The 20,433-nt window shown below is 39.8% G+C and overlaps 1 protein-coding gene and 1 long non-coding RNA gene across 3 annotated transcripts in view; both read left to right on the forward strand.

Annotated features, from left to right (window-relative positions):
* The window catches only part of LOC110535229 (B-cell receptor CD22-like), a 30,131-nt gene extending 24,348 nt beyond the window's left edge, over positions 1-5,783 (forward strand). For both annotated transcript variants that reach the window (XM_036934770.1, XM_036934771.1), the window contains exons 2-8: positions 38-112; positions 2,388-2,774; positions 2,899-3,204; positions 3,341-3,604; positions 4,306-4,399; positions 4,512-4,569; positions 4,913-5,783. In XM_036934770.1, coding sequence (XP_036790665.1) covers positions 38-112; positions 2,388-2,774; positions 2,899-3,204; positions 3,341-3,604; positions 4,306-4,399; positions 4,512-4,569; positions 4,913-5,185 — 1,457 coding nt within the window. In that variant the 3' untranslated portion in view covers positions 5,186-5,783. The remainder of the gene's footprint in view (positions 1-37; positions 113-2,387; positions 2,775-2,898; positions 3,205-3,340; positions 3,605-4,305; positions 4,400-4,511; positions 4,570-4,912) is intronic.
* Positions 5,784-10,217: 4,434 nt separating this feature from the next.
* LOC118937300 lies at positions 10,218-13,702 on the forward strand. Its single transcript, XR_005034544.1, has 3 exons — positions 10,218-12,351; positions 12,490-12,756; positions 13,631-13,702. It is a non-coding gene; the product is annotated as an uncharacterized LOC118937300 (long non-coding RNA).
* The last annotated feature ends 6,731 nt before the right edge of the window (positions 13,703-20,433 follow it).

Consider the following 20,433-nt stretch of genomic DNA (forward strand, 5'->3'; position numbering starts at 1 on the left):
TTACTCCACCAGTAAGTGTATGTTTGTACTGTTTCAGGTGATCAGTGGTGTGTGAGTTCTCACATGGCTTGTCCTGAGAACATGTTTTTTCTCATTGGCCTCTTTATATCAGGTGAGTCTTCCACACAACAACAACTAGTTATGAATCAGACATAAAGGAATAACCACAAGACATTATATTTTATGGGATGCGCTATATTCCAGCTTTTTAATTGTGTAGAAAAGTGTACAGTTAATTCCTGATTAGTATATTTTAATAGTCTGGATTTAAACTGCTGTGTATCTCATGTAGACTTGATTGTGTGTTTTGAAATGGTGGCACAACCAGTCATTGAAATTACTTTTTCACACAGAGGAATTGGGTGATGTATAATTTTGTTAATGAAATACATTAATAACTATAACAAAATGTGTTATTTGGTAACTCAAGTTCCCTTTATCTAATATTAGGTTTTTGGTTGAAGATCTGATAACATTCAGTGTTAAAAAAAGAGCAAAAATAGAGAACCAGAAAGGGGGTAAATTCTGTTTAGTTTCACTGTATGTTCATGTGAAACCGAGGTCAGTATTCGGCTAACAGAATAGCTTCCATCACTGTCCCTGTCACCATACCGGGCTAAAACCAGATTAGCATCAACATACATTATTCTTTTAATTTCACTTATATTTAATTGTTTCCAATTTCATTACATGTTATAAAATTGTAATCTTTTGGTTCATCCATAATGCATAATAAGCATCATCAACAGGGGGAACATATTGGTTGTACGCTGATAAGATGTAGAAAGAATACATTCATTTATAAGACTTCTTAATAAAAATAATTGTTCATAAGAAGGGCCTGAGATGAAAGTCAATATTCTGACCACTAGGGGTCAATGTTTTAAATAGGAACTCCAGTAGGCCTCCCTCTGTAGTAGTAGGATCTCCATGTTACCTCCTCTCCTTGGTAGAGCAACATGCTCAATACCTGTGTATTTGAGGGAGGAGATGGGATGGTTAGCTTCAACAAAGTGAGCTGCTACTAGATAATCAGTGTTCTTACAGCTATGCATTGTTTTAAATGTTTTTTTGTTTGTAATGAGTTGGCTTCCACATGAACATGTGATGAGATAGATTACTCCCTTTATCTTGCAAGAGATGATACCCCTAACAGGGATTTTTCCACCTGTATGTGTGTGTCTGAAGAAGGATGTTTTTGTAGTGCTATTGCACTGTGAGCATGAGCCACATTTGTAGATCCCATTTGGAATGGGTGTCAAGACTGTCTGAGTGGGCTCAGGGGGCAGGTCAGATCTCACTAAGCTATCCACAATATTGCGACCACGCTTATAGACCACCAGTGAGGGTTCCTTGAAGATGTGTACAATTTTCTTGTCTGATTGCAAAATATGCCAGTGCTTTTCAGGATTGCTTTCATTTTCTCTGAACACTTGGTTTACTTATTGCAAAAGACTGTTGCGTTGTTTTTCTTCTTTGGTTTACTTTTTAGAAATTCCTCTCATGTTTATTTTTTAGCATCGCAGCATCAAGAATTTCTTCCTTCTAGCCTCTGATTTTAAATGTATTTTTCATTTTCTTGGCTTTGCTGTCAAAATCTGACTGTTGGCAACAGATTCATTTAACCCTGCTTAACTGGCTATATGGTAGACCATTCCTGAGGGGAAGGGGATGCATACTATCCCCACGTAGCAGGGTATTGAGGTCTGTTGGCTTTGTGTACAAGTCTGTATGTTATGCATCATTCTCTTTGATGATCCATAAGTCCAGGTAGTTAATTTTTCTCTCAACAGTGAACAGTGAATTTGAGATATTCAGAGCTCTCGTTTAGCAGAGTTTGGAATTCATTGAGTTCCTGTTGACTTCCTTCCCAGAGCACAAAGACATCATCTATGTATCTCTTCCATAGGAGGATTTTAGAAAGTAGGGGGTGTCTCTATGTTTTATAAATGAGTGCTTCCTCAAATTGTACCACATACAGGTTCACATAGTTGGGGGAAAAGGGGGAGCCCATGGCTACACCCCGAATAAAGTCTGACTCAAAGATGAATTAGTTATTGGATAATACCAGTTCAGTGAGATACAAGATGCAATCATTAGCTGGAACAAGGGTAGGATCTCTCTGCTGAAGGAAGTGTTGCAGTTCACAAAACATAATTTAAAAGTCTGCATTAAGGTGTCTGTAATAGAATATACTAGTCTAAAACAAATGTAGACATTAATAAATGCATTTCCAACATCTGTTTTACACTGGAGGAGGAGTAACAAGATGGCTGTGCAGTGGCGTCCAAACAGAGGCCTCTGTCAGTCATCTAGGGTTAATACATATCATTGGACTGAACTGAAAATACATCAGAACCTCCCTGATGTTGTCCTTTATGTTGCAGGTGTTTTGGCCTGTTTTGGTCAACGAGATTTGATCACCACAATGCCAGATAGAATGGATGTACTGACTGGCTCCTGTGTGCAAATCCCATGTTCATTTGATGTTCCTGACCAAAAAAAGAATATATTTAAAGCCACAATACCAACCTTTGGAGTGTGGATAAAAACATGTCCAGATGTTCATCAGTCTCCTGGAAACGTGATTTTTCACAGTAATGGGAATGTCAATATATATCAAGGGAAGATAACTGGAAACATGTCCCAGAAGAACTGCACCACAGTCTTCTTCAATGTAACCACCAGTTACTCTGATAAATACTACTTCAGGATTGACGGTCAAGCATACCGTGCAACAGATCCTGATAAGTCTGTTGAAATAGTTGTCAGGGGTAAGATACAATTGACCTGTTTACCAATTATTTTTTCCAGTTTAGAATCCTTGCATCATAAGAGTAGAACAAGTGGACAGTTTAACTATTAGTGTAAAATATATTTATCTACAATGTATTACAGATTTTCCTTCCAGTCCCATCATTACTGTCTCAGGTGAGGTGAAGGACGGGAACCCTGTCAGCTTGAACTGCTCTGCTGTCGCTCCCTGTCCAGAACACCCCCCCGAGCTGACATGGACTCTCCCAACACAGTTTACATCTGACAACCAACTGCAGGAGAATTCAGACCAAACCAATTCAGTTCTCTCCACGGTGACCTTCACTCCATCATATCTTCATCATGAGAAGAACATCACTTGTACTGCAGTCTACCCAGTAGGGACAAGCAACAAGACAGCTGAACATAACATGATGCTTAACGTTTCATGTAAGATTTAGTCACCGGTTCCTGAAGAATAGATCATTCTATCATGTTTTCACTGATGATTGTAATAGAGTGGGTTTGATTAGACTATTCAATATACCATATCCATATCCATTGTAAATGAACCCCTCTCCCTCAGTCTCTCCTAAGGACACCTCGGCCTCCATCAGTCCGGCTGATCCAGTATCTGTGGGCAGCTGTGTTAATCTGACCTGCAGCAGTACAGCCAACCCTCCTGTGACAAACTTCACCTGGTTCCAGATCAGTGGAGATAAACCAACACAGGTAGCATCTGGACAGAGTTACACCCTCAATGTGACTGTAGATGGAGGACTGTACTTCTGTGAAGCAAGAAATAGTCACGGCTGTGGGAAGTCAAAGGAAGTGCAGCTGGCTATTAAAGGTAAAACGGGCATGTAGTACACAATCCTAGGTTAGATATATAATATATACACAAATGTCTGTGGACACCACTTTAAATTAATAGATTCAGCTATTTAAGCCTCACCCATTGCTGACAGGTGTATAAAATCGAGGACAAAGCCGTGCAATCTCCATAGACAAAAACAGGCAGTATGGCAGTAGATTGGCAACATTCACTACAGAGTTCTAAACAGCCTCTGGAAGCAACGGCAGCACAATAAGTTGTCATAAGTCATTGGGAGCATCATGAAATGGGTTTCTATGGCTGTGCATCCGCACACAAGCCTAAAATCACCATGCACAATAGCAAGAATCGTACTCTGGAGATGTGGAAACCCGTTCTCTGGAGTGATGAATCACGCTTCACCATCTGGCAGTCCAACGGATGATTCTGGGTTTGGCGGTTGCCAATAGAACGCTACCTGCCCCAATGCATATTGCCAACTGTAAAGTTTGGTGGATGAGGAATGGTCTGGAGCTGTTTTTCATGGTTCGGCCTAGGCACCTTTTGTTCCAGTGAAGGGAATGCTACAACATGCAATGACATTCTGTATTCCATATTAATACACATGATTTTAGAATGAGATGTTCGACGAGCAGGTGTCCACATACTTTTGGTCAAGTAGTGTTCTTCAGAGATATTTATGTGAGAAATGACCATAATATGTTCTGTGTTTTCAGGGTCAGGAGAGCATGTTAACCCAACGGTTTTTGGGGTTGCAGCAGGAACTCTGGGGGCATTTTTGCTTATCAGCCTGATCAGTCTTTTTGTATGGTAAAAACTTTTCCTGGCATCAATGTAAAAACAAAAATGTATGTTGTGTTTGTGCTGTTGCATATGAAAACCCTCTCAGTGCATTCAGAATACCTTTCTAAATGTTTTCCAGGAGGAGAAACTCGAGGCTCCACGATGGACTTGAAAGGACAGACAGTCCACAGGGACAGGTGGGAATAAGGCTCAACTTTAAAAACCATCTACAAAGTGTATCTAAGGAAGTACTGAGTTAATGCTGAAACTATTCAAAACCATGAGGTTAACATCACTTTAGAGGAAGTTTAGGGGAGATGACCACATCGAAAGCAATGCCACATCCTGTAAGAACATGGAATGATAACAGAATAGCTGTTGGACTTTGACAGTGTTTACTGTCTTTACACCTGTCAGTTGAATTGACATTTTCATTGACATCCCCTCAGTATGTGTTGTGTAACCTGCTGACCTTAGAGTTTTACACATTACTGAGCTTAGAGCTTTACACCTGTTCCTCTCTCTGTGTTCTCTCCACAGAACTCCCCGGTTGGGACAGTGTGTACTAACCAGGCCACAGCCAGAGAGGAACCAGAGGAACCTGCAGAAGACCAGCCTGAAGAGATCCACTACGGTGACATAGACTTCTCCAAACTACAGACCAAAGGGACCCCAGCTGCAGCCCAGGACAGGGTCCAGGGACAGGAGAGTGAGTACGCTGAAGTCAACGTGACTGGGAGAGGGGCTCAGGAACCACCACTTAACTACCTAGATGGGCTTTATGCACAAGTCAATAAAAGAGGTGCATGTTAATTATTTTTCCAATGTGTATTAAGTGTTTTTATGTACAGTATTGTCATTGTGTTTCTTGTTTCATGTTGGTACTTCTGTTGCATTAATAATTGTGTGCTCTTTGATTATCTGCATATTTGTAACATTTGCTGGGGGAAAAGTGTTTAACTGTTACTATAGTGTTGATATGATGATGCAGGCTACTCTTTATTTTAGACCATTTATTTTGAGTGTTGAGTTCACAGAGCATCTGTTTAATGGGTTCCAGTATAGAGGAACTGCTGAGTTCAACTAGATCACTGAAGGCAGTTTAAGACCATATAAAGTCAATGATGACAGAGGAGAGAAGACACAATTAGTTGGAGAGACAGTGGTCTGATACAAGACAGGAAGTTGGTGCAGTAAGTCGACAAGATGGCAGAATGGTGTTAACATCTACTAGTCACTGTTTATCTTCATCTTTTGTGCAGTTGCCAGAATAACAATTTTATCTATTTTCAGTGTATATCTATTTAGAATTTATAGTTTCAGTTTTTATGTTGAGTGTTAAACAACATAATCAATTGAGGCTGAATTTAAGGTTGTTTATTAATTGCACTGCAATAAAAACCTTTACATTCAATTTCCATGACATCTTTTGGTGTTATTGGTCCCTCTGCAACTGGATCCTGGACTTCTTGATGGGCTACACCCCAGGTGGTAAGGGTAGGAAACAACACATCTGCCTCTCTGATACTCAACACGGGGGTCCTTCAAGGGTGTGTGCTTAGTCCGCTCCTGTACTTCCTGTTCACCCATAACCGTGTGGCCAAGTACGACTCCAACACCATCATTAGCTTTGCAGACGAGACAACAGTGGTAGGCCTGATCACCAACAAAAATGAGACAGCCTATACGGAGGAGGTCAGAGACCTGGCAGGGTGGTGCCAGTATAACAACCTTTCACTCAAAGTGATCAAGACAAAGGAAGAGATGATCGTGGGCTACAGGAAATGGAGGGCCGAGCACGCCCCCATTCTCATTGATGAGGCTGTAGTGGAGCAGGTTGAGAGCTTCAAGCTCCTTGGTGTCCACATCACCAACAAACTATCATTGTCCAAACACACCAAGACAGTCGTGAAGAGGGCACAACAACACCTATACCCCCTTAGGAGACTGAAAAGATTTGGACTGGGTCCTCAGATCCTCAAAAGGTTATACAGATGTATTGTGTCATTTTGCAGTCACTTTTATTGTAATTAAGAATATAATATGTTTCTAAACACATTCATGTGGATGCTACCATGATTACGTATAGTCCTGGATGAATAGTGAATAATTATGAGTGAGAAACATTATACCCCCCAACCCCCCAAATTGCTAACCTCCCCGTCATTGCAGAGGTGAGAGGTTAGCATGTCTTGGGGGTATGATATTTGTGCCTCTGTGAAGTCAATGTGAAGTCAATCATGAATCAATCAGGTTTAATACAAATTGCAAAAGGTAGACAACATCCATCTTAGAAGCAGAGACAATGTCTTACTGGCCTCTTGGAGACAGTCCCTTTATTTCCTAATCAGACCAACAAATGTTCTGAAACACCAGCCTCTTGGAGACAGTCCCTTTATTTCCTAATCAGACTAACATGTTTTCTGTAAACACCATCCTCTTGGAGACAGTCCCTTTATTTCCTAACCAGACCAACACATGTTCTGTAAACACCAGCCTCTTGGAGACAGTCCCTTTATTTCCTAACCAGACCAACACATGTTCTGTAAACACCAGCCTCTTGGAGACAGTCCCTTTATTTCCTAATCAGACCAACAAATGTTCTGTAAACACCAGCCTCTTGGAGACAAGCCCTTAATTTCCTAATCAGACCAACACATGTTCTGTAGACACCAGCCTGAGAGTCTTGTAGGAAGTCAAAACAAAAGGCAGTGACTTTGTTAACTACTACAGAATCAGTGTTTAACAGAATACAATAATAATCAGTATATCCTTCCTCCAGTCTGGCATCAATCACTATAATCAGTTATGAGTTTAATCCACAACATACAGCATTGAGTGTAGTGACCATCAACCCAAGTGTTACAAACAGCACACTGGAAATCATGTAACAGAAAGGTCAAATATATGAATATGTTTAACATGATATGAATCACTCTAAACTGAATCTGAACTTTATTCATCTTAAATATCCCCAGTACATGTCTATGTTCATGTGTGTATTGTTGGAAGTTATTATGTTGTTTTTATTTTGAGTGTTGATCAAGAGACACAAATGAGGCTGCATTTGAGGTTGTTCATTAATTGCACTGTAATAAAAACCCACCTGCTGGGTAAAGTACGTCCTCAGCTCCTGGGTCTCCTTCTCCCAGAAGGCCTTGGGCAGGTCCAAGAGGGTTTTGTGTAGAAGGGATACAGCTTTTTGTCAAAATGAACTTTTCCTAGCAAATGTAGGAGAACTTGTGCAGCAGGTTGGGAGAATTAACGTAGCAGGTTAGGATAATTAGATTAAGGTAAGAAAAAGGGTTAGGGTTAGCTAAACTAAAACATAAAATCAACTTAAGAACCTCAATTTGACAAAAGCTGTATCCCATCTAGACATGACCGTCGGGGAGGTACACCTTGCCCTGAAGGTTGATGGCTCCCTCCTGTGGCTCCCAGCCCACCATGCTCTTCCTGGCAGATAGAAGTGATGTAATGAAAGAGGAAGTGGGTGCAGGAGAATTGTGGAAGGGTGTGATAATCCATCAGCTACAATTACAGTTACTCTGTTTCTGGCAAAGTCTGTTTTTCATGCTGAAAGATAATGTGAGATCCGGGTATCTTTTACTGAACTCAAATTTAACTAATCAAGTTGGATGGATTTTGGTTTATGATTTACCCATATTTTTAAAAAAATCAAGCCTGTGAGATAGAGGAGAGGGAGAAGGTTATATTGCAGCACGTTTCCATTGTTGTATCAAGGGCGAACTTGACTACTTGGGGGCCTGTAACAAAATGCTGTAAAGGGGTCCCCTTCCCCTAAAAGGGTTATTTACCCACCACACATACATTAACTGCAATGAATATTATTATCCCACAATGAAAAATATATTGTGTATAAGTGTTTCATTTTGGCCAGTAATGAAATGTATATAGGCCATATCAAGCTGTTGAGTCAGTGGCTGACACACACTTTGTGTGTAGAATCAGTCAGTGGGCAGCTGGGGCCCATTTCATTTGAAACTGGTGAAACATGGATCAGGCCAACTCTGCAATGTTTCAAGTAACTGAGACTAATTGTTCTGGAGTAGAAGGTTCAATAGAAAATTACAATGTTCTAAATGCTTAAATTAGCATACCATGTTTTCACAACTGATGTTGACACCCATCACATATAGACTATTCAACATCCTGTCATATAAATGCACTTATTAGGAAGTATGTCACTGATGAGATGTGAGATGTGCCACATGAATTTCTTCTCACTGTTGTAAGGCAAGTGTCAACAACTTCACATCTTATCTTTATATTTTAGTAATGAGATTCAAAATGTTCAATGTACGGCTGTTAGTTCATGTATTAGCTTCACAACTGAAGAACCTATGTGATTATGGACTAAAGTTTCAATGTGATACAGTATGTGTCACGTGACCTACTCTACCAGGAAGTGAATGTTTGACCTGTTTCAGGTGATCAGTAGTGAATGCGTTCTCACATGGCTTGTCCTGAGAACATGTTTTTTCTCATTGGCCTCTTTATGTCAGGTGAGTCTTCCACACAACAACAATTAGTTATGAATCAGACATAAAGGAAAAACCACAAGTCATGATATTTTATGGGATGTGTGATATACTGGCTTTTTAATTGTGTAGAAAAGTGTACAGTTCCTTCCTGATTAGTGTATTTTAATAGTCTGGATTCAAACTGTCCCGGGAAAATGTATTTAGCATATTTTTGATACTGAACATTATCAGTTATTCAATCAAAAGCTGATATGAGATAAATGGAAACTGAGTGAACAAATAACACAACATTTACATACTTATTTCATTCATTTCTTAAACAACGTTATGCAACACCCAATGTCCCTGTTTAAAAAAGTAATTGCCCCCTTACACTCAATAACTGGTTGTGCCTCCTTCAGCTGAAATGACTCCAACCAAATGCTTCCTGTAGTTGTTGATCAGTCTCTCACGTTGCTGTGGAGGAATTTTGGCCCACTTTCCCCTGCAGAACTGATTTAACTCAGTGACATTTGTGGGTTTTCAAGCATCGTTTCAAGTCCTGTCACAGTATCTCATTTGGGATTAGGTCTGGACTTTGACTAGGCCATTTCAAAAGTTTACATTTGGTACATTAAATACATTTTAATGTATTCCTGATTGTGTGTTTTGGAATGGTGACATAACCAGTTATTGAGTATAATGTGGGAATTACTTTTCCACACAGGGGCGTGGGTGTTGCATAACTTTGTTAATGAAATCAATTAAATAACTATAACTGTTTTTTTTGTTATTTGTAAACTCAAGTTCCCTTTATCTAATATTAGGTTTTGGATGAAGATCTGATAACATTCAGTGTTAAAAAAAGAGCAAAAATAGAGAACCAAAAGGGGGGAAAACCTTTTCATGTCATTGTATGTTCATGTGAATCCGACGTCAGTGTTTGGTTAACAGTATATCTTCCACCACTGTCCCTGTCACCATACCGGGCTCAAAATAGTGGTGATCTGCTCACAACCACACGTCACCTCACTCCTTGACAACACACCAACCAATTGAAAAATCACCTGTACATAGAAATAAATTCATATTAATGTTATTGGGAGAAACTGTACCAATGATGTGTATAAACCCTGGATCGCTGATTCTATGTAACGGCCAATGAGAGACTTTAAATCCACCGGTCTCTATATATGGTAGTCCCCAGAAGAAGCAGTCCTCCATAATAATTCATGGAATTATACAGTATTTAAATAAAATGTTTCATGGACTATATTACATGTATTTAAGTATTTTGTTGTAGAAGGGACAGTAAAGTTAGTACTCTATAAATAAAATACTTTAATATCTTCGACGACACACGTGACAGTGGTCAGCTATGCATTGTTTTAATTGTCTTTTCGGTTGTCCTACGTAGGCTTTTCCACATGAACATGTGATGAGATAGATTACTCCCTTTTCCTTGCAAGAGATGATACCCCTAACAGGGATGTTTCCACCTGTATGTGGGTGTCTGAAGGATGTTTTTGTAGTGCTATTGAACTGTGAGCATGAGTCACATTGGTATTTCCAACTTGTATTGTGTGTCAAGAGTGTCTGAGTGGGCTCATGGGGCAGGTCAGATCTCACTAAGCCATCCTGGGTTGGTCCTTGAGGTGTGCAATTGTTGTGTCTGATTGCAGAATATGCCAGTGCTTCTTCAGGATTGCTTTCATTTTCTCTGAACACTTGGTGTACTTAGTGCAAAATATTTGTTTTTCTTCTTTGGTTTAGTTTTTAGCAATTCTTCTCGTGGTTTTTGAGATATTTCCATCGTTGCATCATCAATAGTTTTTTCCATGTAGCCTCTGATTTTGAAATTATTTGTCATTTTCTTAGCATTGCTGTCAAAATCTGAATGTTGGCCACAGATTAGTTTAACCCTGCATAACTGGCTGTATGGTAGACCATTCCTGAGGGGAAGGGGATGCATAATATCTCCACGTAGCAGGGTATTGAGGTCTGTTGTGCTTTGTGTACAAGTCTGTATGTAATGCACCACTCTTTGATGATCCATAAGTCCAGGTAGTTTATATTTCTCTCAACAGTGAACAGTGAATTTGAGATATTCAGAGCTCTCGCTTAGCAGAGTTTGGAATTCATTTAGTTCCTGCTGACTTCCTTCCCAGAGCACAGACATCATCTATGTATCTCTTCCATGAGAGGATTTTAGAAAGTAGGGAGTGTCTCTGTTTTGTGAGTGTTTCCTCAAATTGTTCCACATACAGGTTCACATAGTTGGGGGCAAAGGAAAATAGGAAAAATAAAAAACTCTGACTCAAAGATGAAGCAGCTATTGGATAATACCAATTTAGTGAGTTTCAAGATGCAACCATTGGCTGGAGAAACGGTAGGGTCTCTCTACTGAAGGAAGTGTTGTAGGTCACAAAATATTATTTAAAAGTTTGCATTAAAGTGTCTGTAATAGAATATACTTGTCTAAAACGAATATAGACATTAATAAATGCATTTCTATAGCTTCCTACATCTGTTTTACACTGGAGGAGGAGTAACAAGATGGCTGTGCAGTTGCCTCCAAACAGAGGCCCCTGTTAGTCATCTAGGGTTAATACATATCATTGGACTGAACTGAAAATATATCAGAACCTCCCTGATGTTGACTTTCATGTTGCAGGTGTTCTGGCCTGTTTTGGTCGACGAGATTTGAATGCCACAATGCCAGATAGACTGGATGTACTGACTGGCTCCTGTGTGCAAATCCCATGTTCATTTGATATTCCTGACCAAAATAAGTATACATTTAACAGCACAATACTAACCTCTGGAGTGTGGATAAAAGAAATCCCGTACTTTGATCTACATCCGGACAGAGTGATATTTAACAGTAGTAAGATGGTCAACAGATATCAAGGGAAGATAACTGGAAACATGTCCCAGAAGAACTGCACCACAGTCTTCTTCAATATAACCACCAGTTACTCTGATAAATACTACCTCAGGATTGAGAGTCAACCATTCCGTGCAACAGACATTAGAAAGTCTGTTAATATCGTTGTCAGGGGTAAGAGACAATTCAACTTTTAACCAACTATTTTTTCCAGTTTAGATTCCTTTCATCAAAGATAAGAGTAGAACAAGTGGACAGTTTAACTGTTAGTGTAAAATAGATTTATCTACAATGTATTACAGATTTTCCTTCCAGTCCCATCATTACTGTCTCAGGTGAGGTGAAGGATGGGACCCCTGTCAGCTTGAACTGCTCTGCTGTCGCTCCCTGTCCCGAACACCCCCCTGAGCTGACATGGACTCTCCCAACATAGTTCACACCTGAGAACCAACTGCAGGAGAATCCAGACCAAACTAAATCAGTTCTCTCCACGGTGACCTTCACTCCGTCATACCTTCATCATGAGAAGAACATCACTTGTACCTCAGTATACCCAGTAGGGATAATCAACAAGAGAGCTGAACATAACATGGTGCTTAACGTTTCATGTAAGATTTAGTCACCGGTTCCTGTAGAATAGATCATTCTATCATGTTTTCACTGATGATTGATTGTAATAGTGGTTTTGATGAGACTATTCAATATACCATATCCAGATACATTCTAAATGAACCCCTCTCCCTCAGTCTCTCCTAAGGACACCTTGGCCTCCATCAGTCCAGCTGATCCAGTATTAGTGGGCAGCTGTGTTAATCTGACCTGCAGCAGTACAGCCAACCCTCCTGTGACAACCTTCACCTTGTTCCAGATCTGTGGAGATAAACAAATACAGGTAGCATCTGGACAGAGCTACACCCTCAATGTGACTGCTGGTGATGGAGGACTGTACTACTGTGAAGGAAGAAATAGTCACGGCTGTGGGAAGTCGAATGAAGTGCAGCTGGCTATAAAAGGTAAAATGGGCACGTAGGGCACAATCGTAGGTTAGATATACAATATATATTCAAAAGTATGTGGACACCCCTTCAAATGCGTGGATGTAGAAGAGGTACTTCTACACACCTGTTGTAACGTCTTTCTTCCTGGAAAGGAGAGGACCAAAGTGCAGTGTGATTAGTGTCCATGGTTATTTAATGACAGAAACTCAACATGAACACACTACAAAACCATAAACGTGGCAAAACCCAAAAACAGTCCTATCTGTTACAGAGACAGGAGACAATCATCCACAAATCCCAACACAAAACAGGCTACCTAAATATGGCTCCCAATCAGAGACAATGACTAACACCTGCCTCTGATTGAGAACCATATCAGGCCAAACGTAGAAATAGACAAACTAGACACAACATAGAATGCCCACCCAGCTCACGTCCTGACCAACACTAAAACAAGGAAAACACACAAGAACTATGGTCAGAACGTGACACCTGCTGTATGTATCTAGGTATGATACGGTTTTAGGATCTTAATTTGATCACTGTATTGTTGCTTAGAAGTATATTGCATTGTGGGAAACAGAGATAAGCTTTGTGATTTGCATATATTCAACAGAATCCTGCACTAAAACATGGTTATATTAATAGTATTACACTTTTCATGCAGCCTTATTTTGTCCAGCTAATAGACTCACCACCAATGGATCAACATTACAGAGGAAACGTTCAAATCCTTTTGCTGCAGGATTATTTCACTGCAACAATACTGGCTAAATTAAGATCTTACATCTGTACATCTACAGTATGTGTATAATTTGTAATATTAGACAATGTGCAAAATGTTTCCTCTTTTTGGAACAGATGGCTATAATGTGTGTTTTATTTACAGGGCATGAAGAGCCTGTTAACCCAAAGGTTTTTGAGATTGTAGGAAAAACCTTGGGGTTGATTTTCCTTTTCAAATCAAATCAAATCAAATGTATTTATTTTTTTCAGCCTTTTCAGCCTGATCACATTCTTTGCATGGTAAAAAGTTATTCCCAGCCTCAGTTTTAACATATTTATCATGCTGATTGTGCTTTTGTATATGAAAACCTAAATGATGTCAATATACCTTTATTCTTGTCTTCCAGGAGGAGGAGAACATCTAGACTCCCCAGTGGGTTTGACATGACAGACCGTTCACAGGGACTGGTGGGAATGGTAGAATAAACCTTTAAAACCCATCTAGAATGTGTGTTTCAGGAAGAATTGAATGAATACTGTGTTGTGTAACCAACTGTAACTATGAAGTCATTATTCTTCTGAAGTGTCGGTCCTGACAACTGATCCTTTCTCTGTGTTCTCTCCACAGAACTCCCCGGTTGGGACAGTGTGCTCTAACCAGGCCACGGTCAGTAGAGGGAACCAAGAACCACCACTTAACAACCTAGATGGGCTTCATGCACAAGTCAATAAAAGAGGTACATTTCATGTATTTTGCCAATGGGTGTTACATTTGTTTACGTATAGTATTGTCATTGTGTATTAACTTTATTTTGACACTTTTGTTACAGCTATAATCGTGTGCTCTTTATCTACGTATTTGTGGAATTTGCTGGGATGAAAAGTGTTAAACTTTTGTATATATATATTTTTTTCACCTTTAGTTAACCAGGTAGGCCAGTTGAGAGCAGGTTCTCATTTACAACTGCGACCTGGCCAAGATAAATCAAAGCAGTGCGACAAAAACAACACAGAGTTACACACATGGGATAAACCAACGTACATTCAATAACAATAGAACAATCTGTATACAGTGTGTGCAAATAAAGTAAGGAGGTAAGGCAATAAATAGGCCAATTGTGGCGAAGCAATTTACACTGGAGTGATATACAGTTGAACTCGGAAGTTTACATACACCTTTGCCAAATACATTTGAACTCAGTTTTTCACAATTCCTGACATTTAATCCTAGTAAAAATGCCCTGTCTTAGGTGAGTTAGGATCACCACTTTATTTTAAGAATGTAAAATGTCAGATTAATACTAGAGAGAATTTATTTATTTCAGCTTTTTTTCTTTCATCACATTCCTAGTGGGTCTGAAGTTTACATACACTCAATTAGTATTTGGAAGCATTACCTTTAAATTGTTTAACTTGGGTCAAATATTTCGGGTAGCCTTCCATAAGCTTACCACAATAAGTTGGTGGAATTTTGGCCCATTCCTCCTGACAGAGCTGGTGTAACTGAGTCAAGTTTGTTGGCCTCCTTGCTCTCACACGCTTTTTCAGTTCTGTCCTCACATTTTCTATGGGATTGAGGTCAGGGCTTTGTGATGGCCACTCCAATACCTTGACTATGTTGTCCTTAAGCCATTTTGCCACAACTTTGGAAGTATGCTTGGGGTCATTGTCCATTTGAAAGACCATTTGCGACCAAGCTTTAACTTCCTGACTGATGTCTTGAGATGTAGCTTCACTATATCCACATAATTTTCCTGCCTCATGATGCCATCTATTTTGTGAAGTGCACCAGTCCCTCATGCAGCAAAGCACCCCCACAACATGATGCTGCCACCCCCGTGCTTCACGGTTGGGATGGTGTTCTTCGGCTTGCAAGCCTCCCCTTTTTCCTCCAAACATAACGATGGTCATTATGACTAAACAGTTCTATTTTTGATTCATCAGACCAGAGGACATCTCTCCAAAAAGATTGATCGTTGTCCACATGTGCAGTGCAGTCTTTTTATGGCGGTTTTGGTGCAGTAACTTCTTCCTTGCTGTCAATATAGGACTTGTTTTATTGTGGATATAGATACATTTGTACCTGTTTCCACCAGCATCTTCACAAGGTCATTTGCTGTTGTTCTGGGATTGATTTACACTTTTAGCACCAAAGTATGTTCATCGCTAGGAGACAGAACTCTTCACCTTCCTGAGCGGTATGACAGCTGCGTGGTCCCATGTTTATACTTGCATACTATTGTTTGTACAGATGAACGAGGTAACTTCAGACGTTTGGAATTGCTCCCAAGGATGAACCAGGCTTGAACCAGGAGGTCTTGGCTGATTTATTTAGATTTTCCCATGAGGTCAAGCAAAGTGGCACTGAGTTTGAAGGTAGGCCTTGAAACATCCGCAGGTACACCTCCAATTCACTCATTTGATGTCAATTAGCCTATCAGAAGTTCTAAAGCCATGACATCATTTTCTGGAATTTTCCAAGCTGTTTAACGGCACAGTCAACTTAGTGCATGTAAACTTCTGACCCGCTGGAATTGTAATACAGTGAATTATAAGTGAAATAATATGTCTGTAAACAATTGTTGGAAAGATTTGTTGTGTCATGCACAAAGTAGATGTCCTAACGGACTTGCCAAAACTATAGTTTGCTAACAAGAAATTTGTGGAGTAGTTGAAAAACGAGTTTTAATGACTCCAACCTAAGTGTATGTAAACTTCCGACTTCAACTGTATGTGCAGATGAGGATGTGCAAGTAGAAATACTGGTGTGCAAAAGAGCAGAAAAACAAAAACATATATGGGGATGAGGTAGGTAGTTGTTTGGATGGGCTATTTACAGATGGGCTGTGTACAGCTGCAGTGATTGGTAAGCTGCTCTGATAGCTGACGCTTAAAGTTAGTGAGGGAAATATAAGTCTCCAACTTCAGTGATTTTTGCAATTCGTTCCAGTCATTGGCAGCAGAAAACTGGAAGGAAAGGTGGCCGAAGGAGGTGTTGACTTTGGGGATGACCAGTGAAATATACCTGCTGGAGCGCGTGCTATGGTGACCAGTGAGCTGAGACAATGTGGAGCTTTACCTAGCAAAGACTTATAGATGACCTGGAGCCAGAGGGTTTAGAGATGGATATGTAGCGAGGACCAGCCAACGAGAGAATTCAGGTCGCAGTGGTGGGTTGTATATGGGGCTTTGGTGACATAAAAGCTGGCACTGTGATAGACTACATCCAATTTGCTGAGTAGAGTGTTGGAGGCTATTTTGTAAATTACATCTCCGAAGTCAAGGATCGGTAGGATCGTCAGTTTTATGAGGGTATGTTTGGCAGGACGAGTGAAGGAGGCTTTGTTGCGAAATGGGAAGCCGATTCTAGATTTAACTTTGGATTGGAGATGCTTAAGGTGAGTCTGGAAGGAGAGTTTACAGTCTAGCCAGACACCTAGGTATTTATAGTTGTCCAAATATTATAAGTCAGAACCGTCCAAGATATTGATGCTAGTCGGGCGGGCAGGTGTTAACACATTGTCCAAAGAAGGGCCAGATGTACACAGAATTCTGTCGTCTGCGTAGAGGTGAATCAAAAAATTACCCGCAGCAAGAGCGACATCATTGATACATACAGAGAAAATAGTCGGCCCGAGAATTGAACCCTGTTTTGATGAGACTATTCAACATACCATATCCAGATACATTGTAATTGAACCCCTCTCCCTCAGTCTCTCCTAAGGACACCTTGGCCTCCATCAGTCCAGCTGATTCAGTATCAGTGGGCAGCTGTGTTAATCTGACCTGCAGCAGTACAGCCAACCCTCCTGTGACAAACTTCACCTGGTTCCAGATCAGTGAGGGTAAAACAACACAGGTAGCATCTGAACAGAGTTGAATGAATATAATTGCGCTGGAGGAGAAGCCTGCCGTTTTACTGTCCCCTAACAAATTGTGCTTTTGTGGGTGTTTTTCCACGCTATCTGTAACTTATTTTGTGCATAATGTTTCTGCTACCGTCTGTTATGACCAAAAAGAGCTTCCAGAAATCAGGACATATTCTATTATAGACACATATTGCAAACTTTTAAATTATATTCGGTGACCTACAATACTTCCTTCAGTAGAGAGACCCTACCCGTGTTACAGCCAATGATCGCATCTTGTATCTCACTGAACTGGTATTTTCCAATAACTATTTCATCTTTGAGTCAGAGTTTTTACTTCAAATTCGGGGTGTAGCCATGGGCTCCCCCTTTGCCCCCAACGATGCAAAACTGTATGTGGAACAATTTGAGGAAGCACTCATCTACAAAACAAAGACACACTCTCTACTTTCTAAAATCCTCTCATGGAAGAGATACATAGATGACGTCTTTGTGCTGTGGGAAGGAAGTCAGCAGGAACTAAATTAATTTCAAACTCTGCTAAACGAGAGCTCTGAATATCTCAAATTCACCATGCAGACTGTTGAGAGAAATATAAACTACCTGGACTTATGGATCATCAAAGAGAATGATGCATTACATACAGACTTGTACAAACAGCCAATAGACCTCAAAACCCTGCTACGTGGGGATAGTATGCATCCCCTTCCTATCAGGAATGGTCTACCATATAGCCAGTTATGCAGGTTTAAACAAATCTGTGGCCAATAGTCAGACTTTGACTGCATTGCTAAGAAAATGAAAACTAAATTCAAAAATCAGAGACTACATGGAAAAAGGTATTGTATTGTATGTGAACCTGTATGTAGAACAATTTGAGGAAGCACTCATCTACAAAACAAAGACACACTCCCTTCTTTCTAAAATCCTCCCATGGAAGAGATACATAGATGATGTCTTTGTGCTCTGGGAAGGAAGTCAGCAGGAATTAGATTAATTCCAAACTCTGCTAAACGAGAACTCTGAATATCTCAAATTCACCATGCAGACCGATGAGGGAAAAATAAACTACCTGGATTTATGGATCATCAACGAGAATGATGCATTACATACAGACTTGTAAACACAGCCATCAGACCGCAAAAACCTCCTACCCTTCCCCTCAAGAATGGTCTACCATATAGCCAGTTATTCAGGGTTAAATTAATCTGTTGCCCAAAGTCAGATTTTGACAGCAATGCAAAGAAAATGAAAAAAAAATATTCAAAAACCAAGAGAGGATTTTCTAAAAAGTTGACCAAAGAAGAAAAACAATGCAACAGTCTTTTGCACTAAGGACACCAAGTGTTCAGAGAAAATGAAAGCAATCCTGAAAAAGCACTGGAATATTCTACAACCAGACAAAAAGATTGCAAACCTCTTCAAGGAACCCCTACTGTTGGTCTATAAGTGTTGTCACAATATTTTGGATAACTTAGTGAGATCTGACCTGCCCCCTGAGCCCACTCAGACACTCTTGACACACATTCCAAATGGGAACTACAAATGTGGCTCATCACATGTTCATGTGGGGAAGCCATTGCGTTACAAACAAAAAAAACATTTAAAACAATGCATAGCTGTAAGAACATTGATTATCTAGTAGCAGCTCACTTTGTTGAAGCTAACCATCCCATCTCCTCCCTCAAATACACAGGTATTGAGCATGTTGCTCTACCAAGGAGAGGAGGTAACATGGAGATCCTACTACTACAGAGGGAGGCCTACTGGATTTCCTATATAAAACATTGACCTCTAGTTGTCAGAATATTGACTTTCCTCTCAGGCCCTTCTTATGAACTATTCATTTCATGAAGAAGTCTTATAAATGGATCTATTCTTTCTACAGTTTATCAGCGTACAACCAATATGTTCCCCCTGTTGATGATGCTTATTATGCATTAGGGATGAACCAAAAGATGACATCTTATTAACATTTAATGAAATTAGAAACAATTAAATAAATGTGAAATTAAATTAAGGTATGTTGATGCAAATCTCATGCTAATGTTAATGAAAACAATAGCCTAATATATTCAATATGCTGTAAACTATTTTCTATTAACAGTTTCACTCAATTCATTCTAATTAACCTCATAATTATGACAGACCCCTCAAAACTGTCATTGGTTGCACTAATTGCACTGTATTTCTACATAACCTGGTTCAAGCATTCATGACTTTACCCTGAAGAAGGAACAGTGATGCCGAAACGTTGGTGTTTTCCTTAATAAATGACTGGGAGTTTCTATATATATATATAGAGTGTTCAACTCTCTTTGTTTTTATAGCTTACAGTGTATTCACCGTTAGTCAGCACCTCTACACTAAGTCATTTTCTCTGAGTGTGCTCCAGATAATGCTTTTTATTTCACCTGAACATAACAAATTAAATAATAAACATGTGAAGATATTAAAGTATTTTATTTATAGAGTACTAACTTTACTGTTCCTTCTACAACAAAATACTTGTAATATAGTCCTTGAAACATTTGATTTAAATACTGTAGAATTCCATTAATTATCATGGAGGACTGCTTCTTCTGGGGAGTACCATATATAGAGACCGGTGGTTTCATAGTCTCTCATTGGCCGTTACATAGAATCAGCAATCCAGGGTTTATACCCATCACTGTTACAGTCTCTCCCAATAATAATAGTTGTGGAAGGACCACCAGAGGGCAGGCTGGGCTCATGGATAGTAGCCCAACAAGGCATGTTGAGACAAGGTAACTAGAGGTAATTAAGCACAGCTGACGGTACTAATGACATATTCTCTTTCCCCTATAAGAGAGAGGATGGAACCAGCAAGGAGAGGAGAGACAAACCCTCTCTATAGAATGGCTACCAAGAGAAGGTAGCTAGCCAACGAAGAGCCATTAAGACAGTGACAAATCTGTGATTGTTGTTAAAGTTTAAAGATAATCGTCTTGTGTTCCTGTTTCATCTAAAGAAGAAGATGTATGTTGTTCCTTGGGAGATTCTCATTGATTGTGTTGAAGTGTTGTCAGAAATCTCTCAATAGAGAACTGCGTTCAACCAAGAAAACCTACTCCTG

The sequence above is a fragment of the Oncorhynchus mykiss genome, chromosome 11, assembly GCF_013265735.2.
Source record: "Oncorhynchus mykiss isolate Arlee chromosome 11, USDA_OmykA_1.1, whole genome shotgun sequence".
Taxonomy (NCBI): Eukaryota; Metazoa; Chordata; class Actinopteri; order Salmoniformes; family Salmonidae; genus Oncorhynchus; species Oncorhynchus mykiss.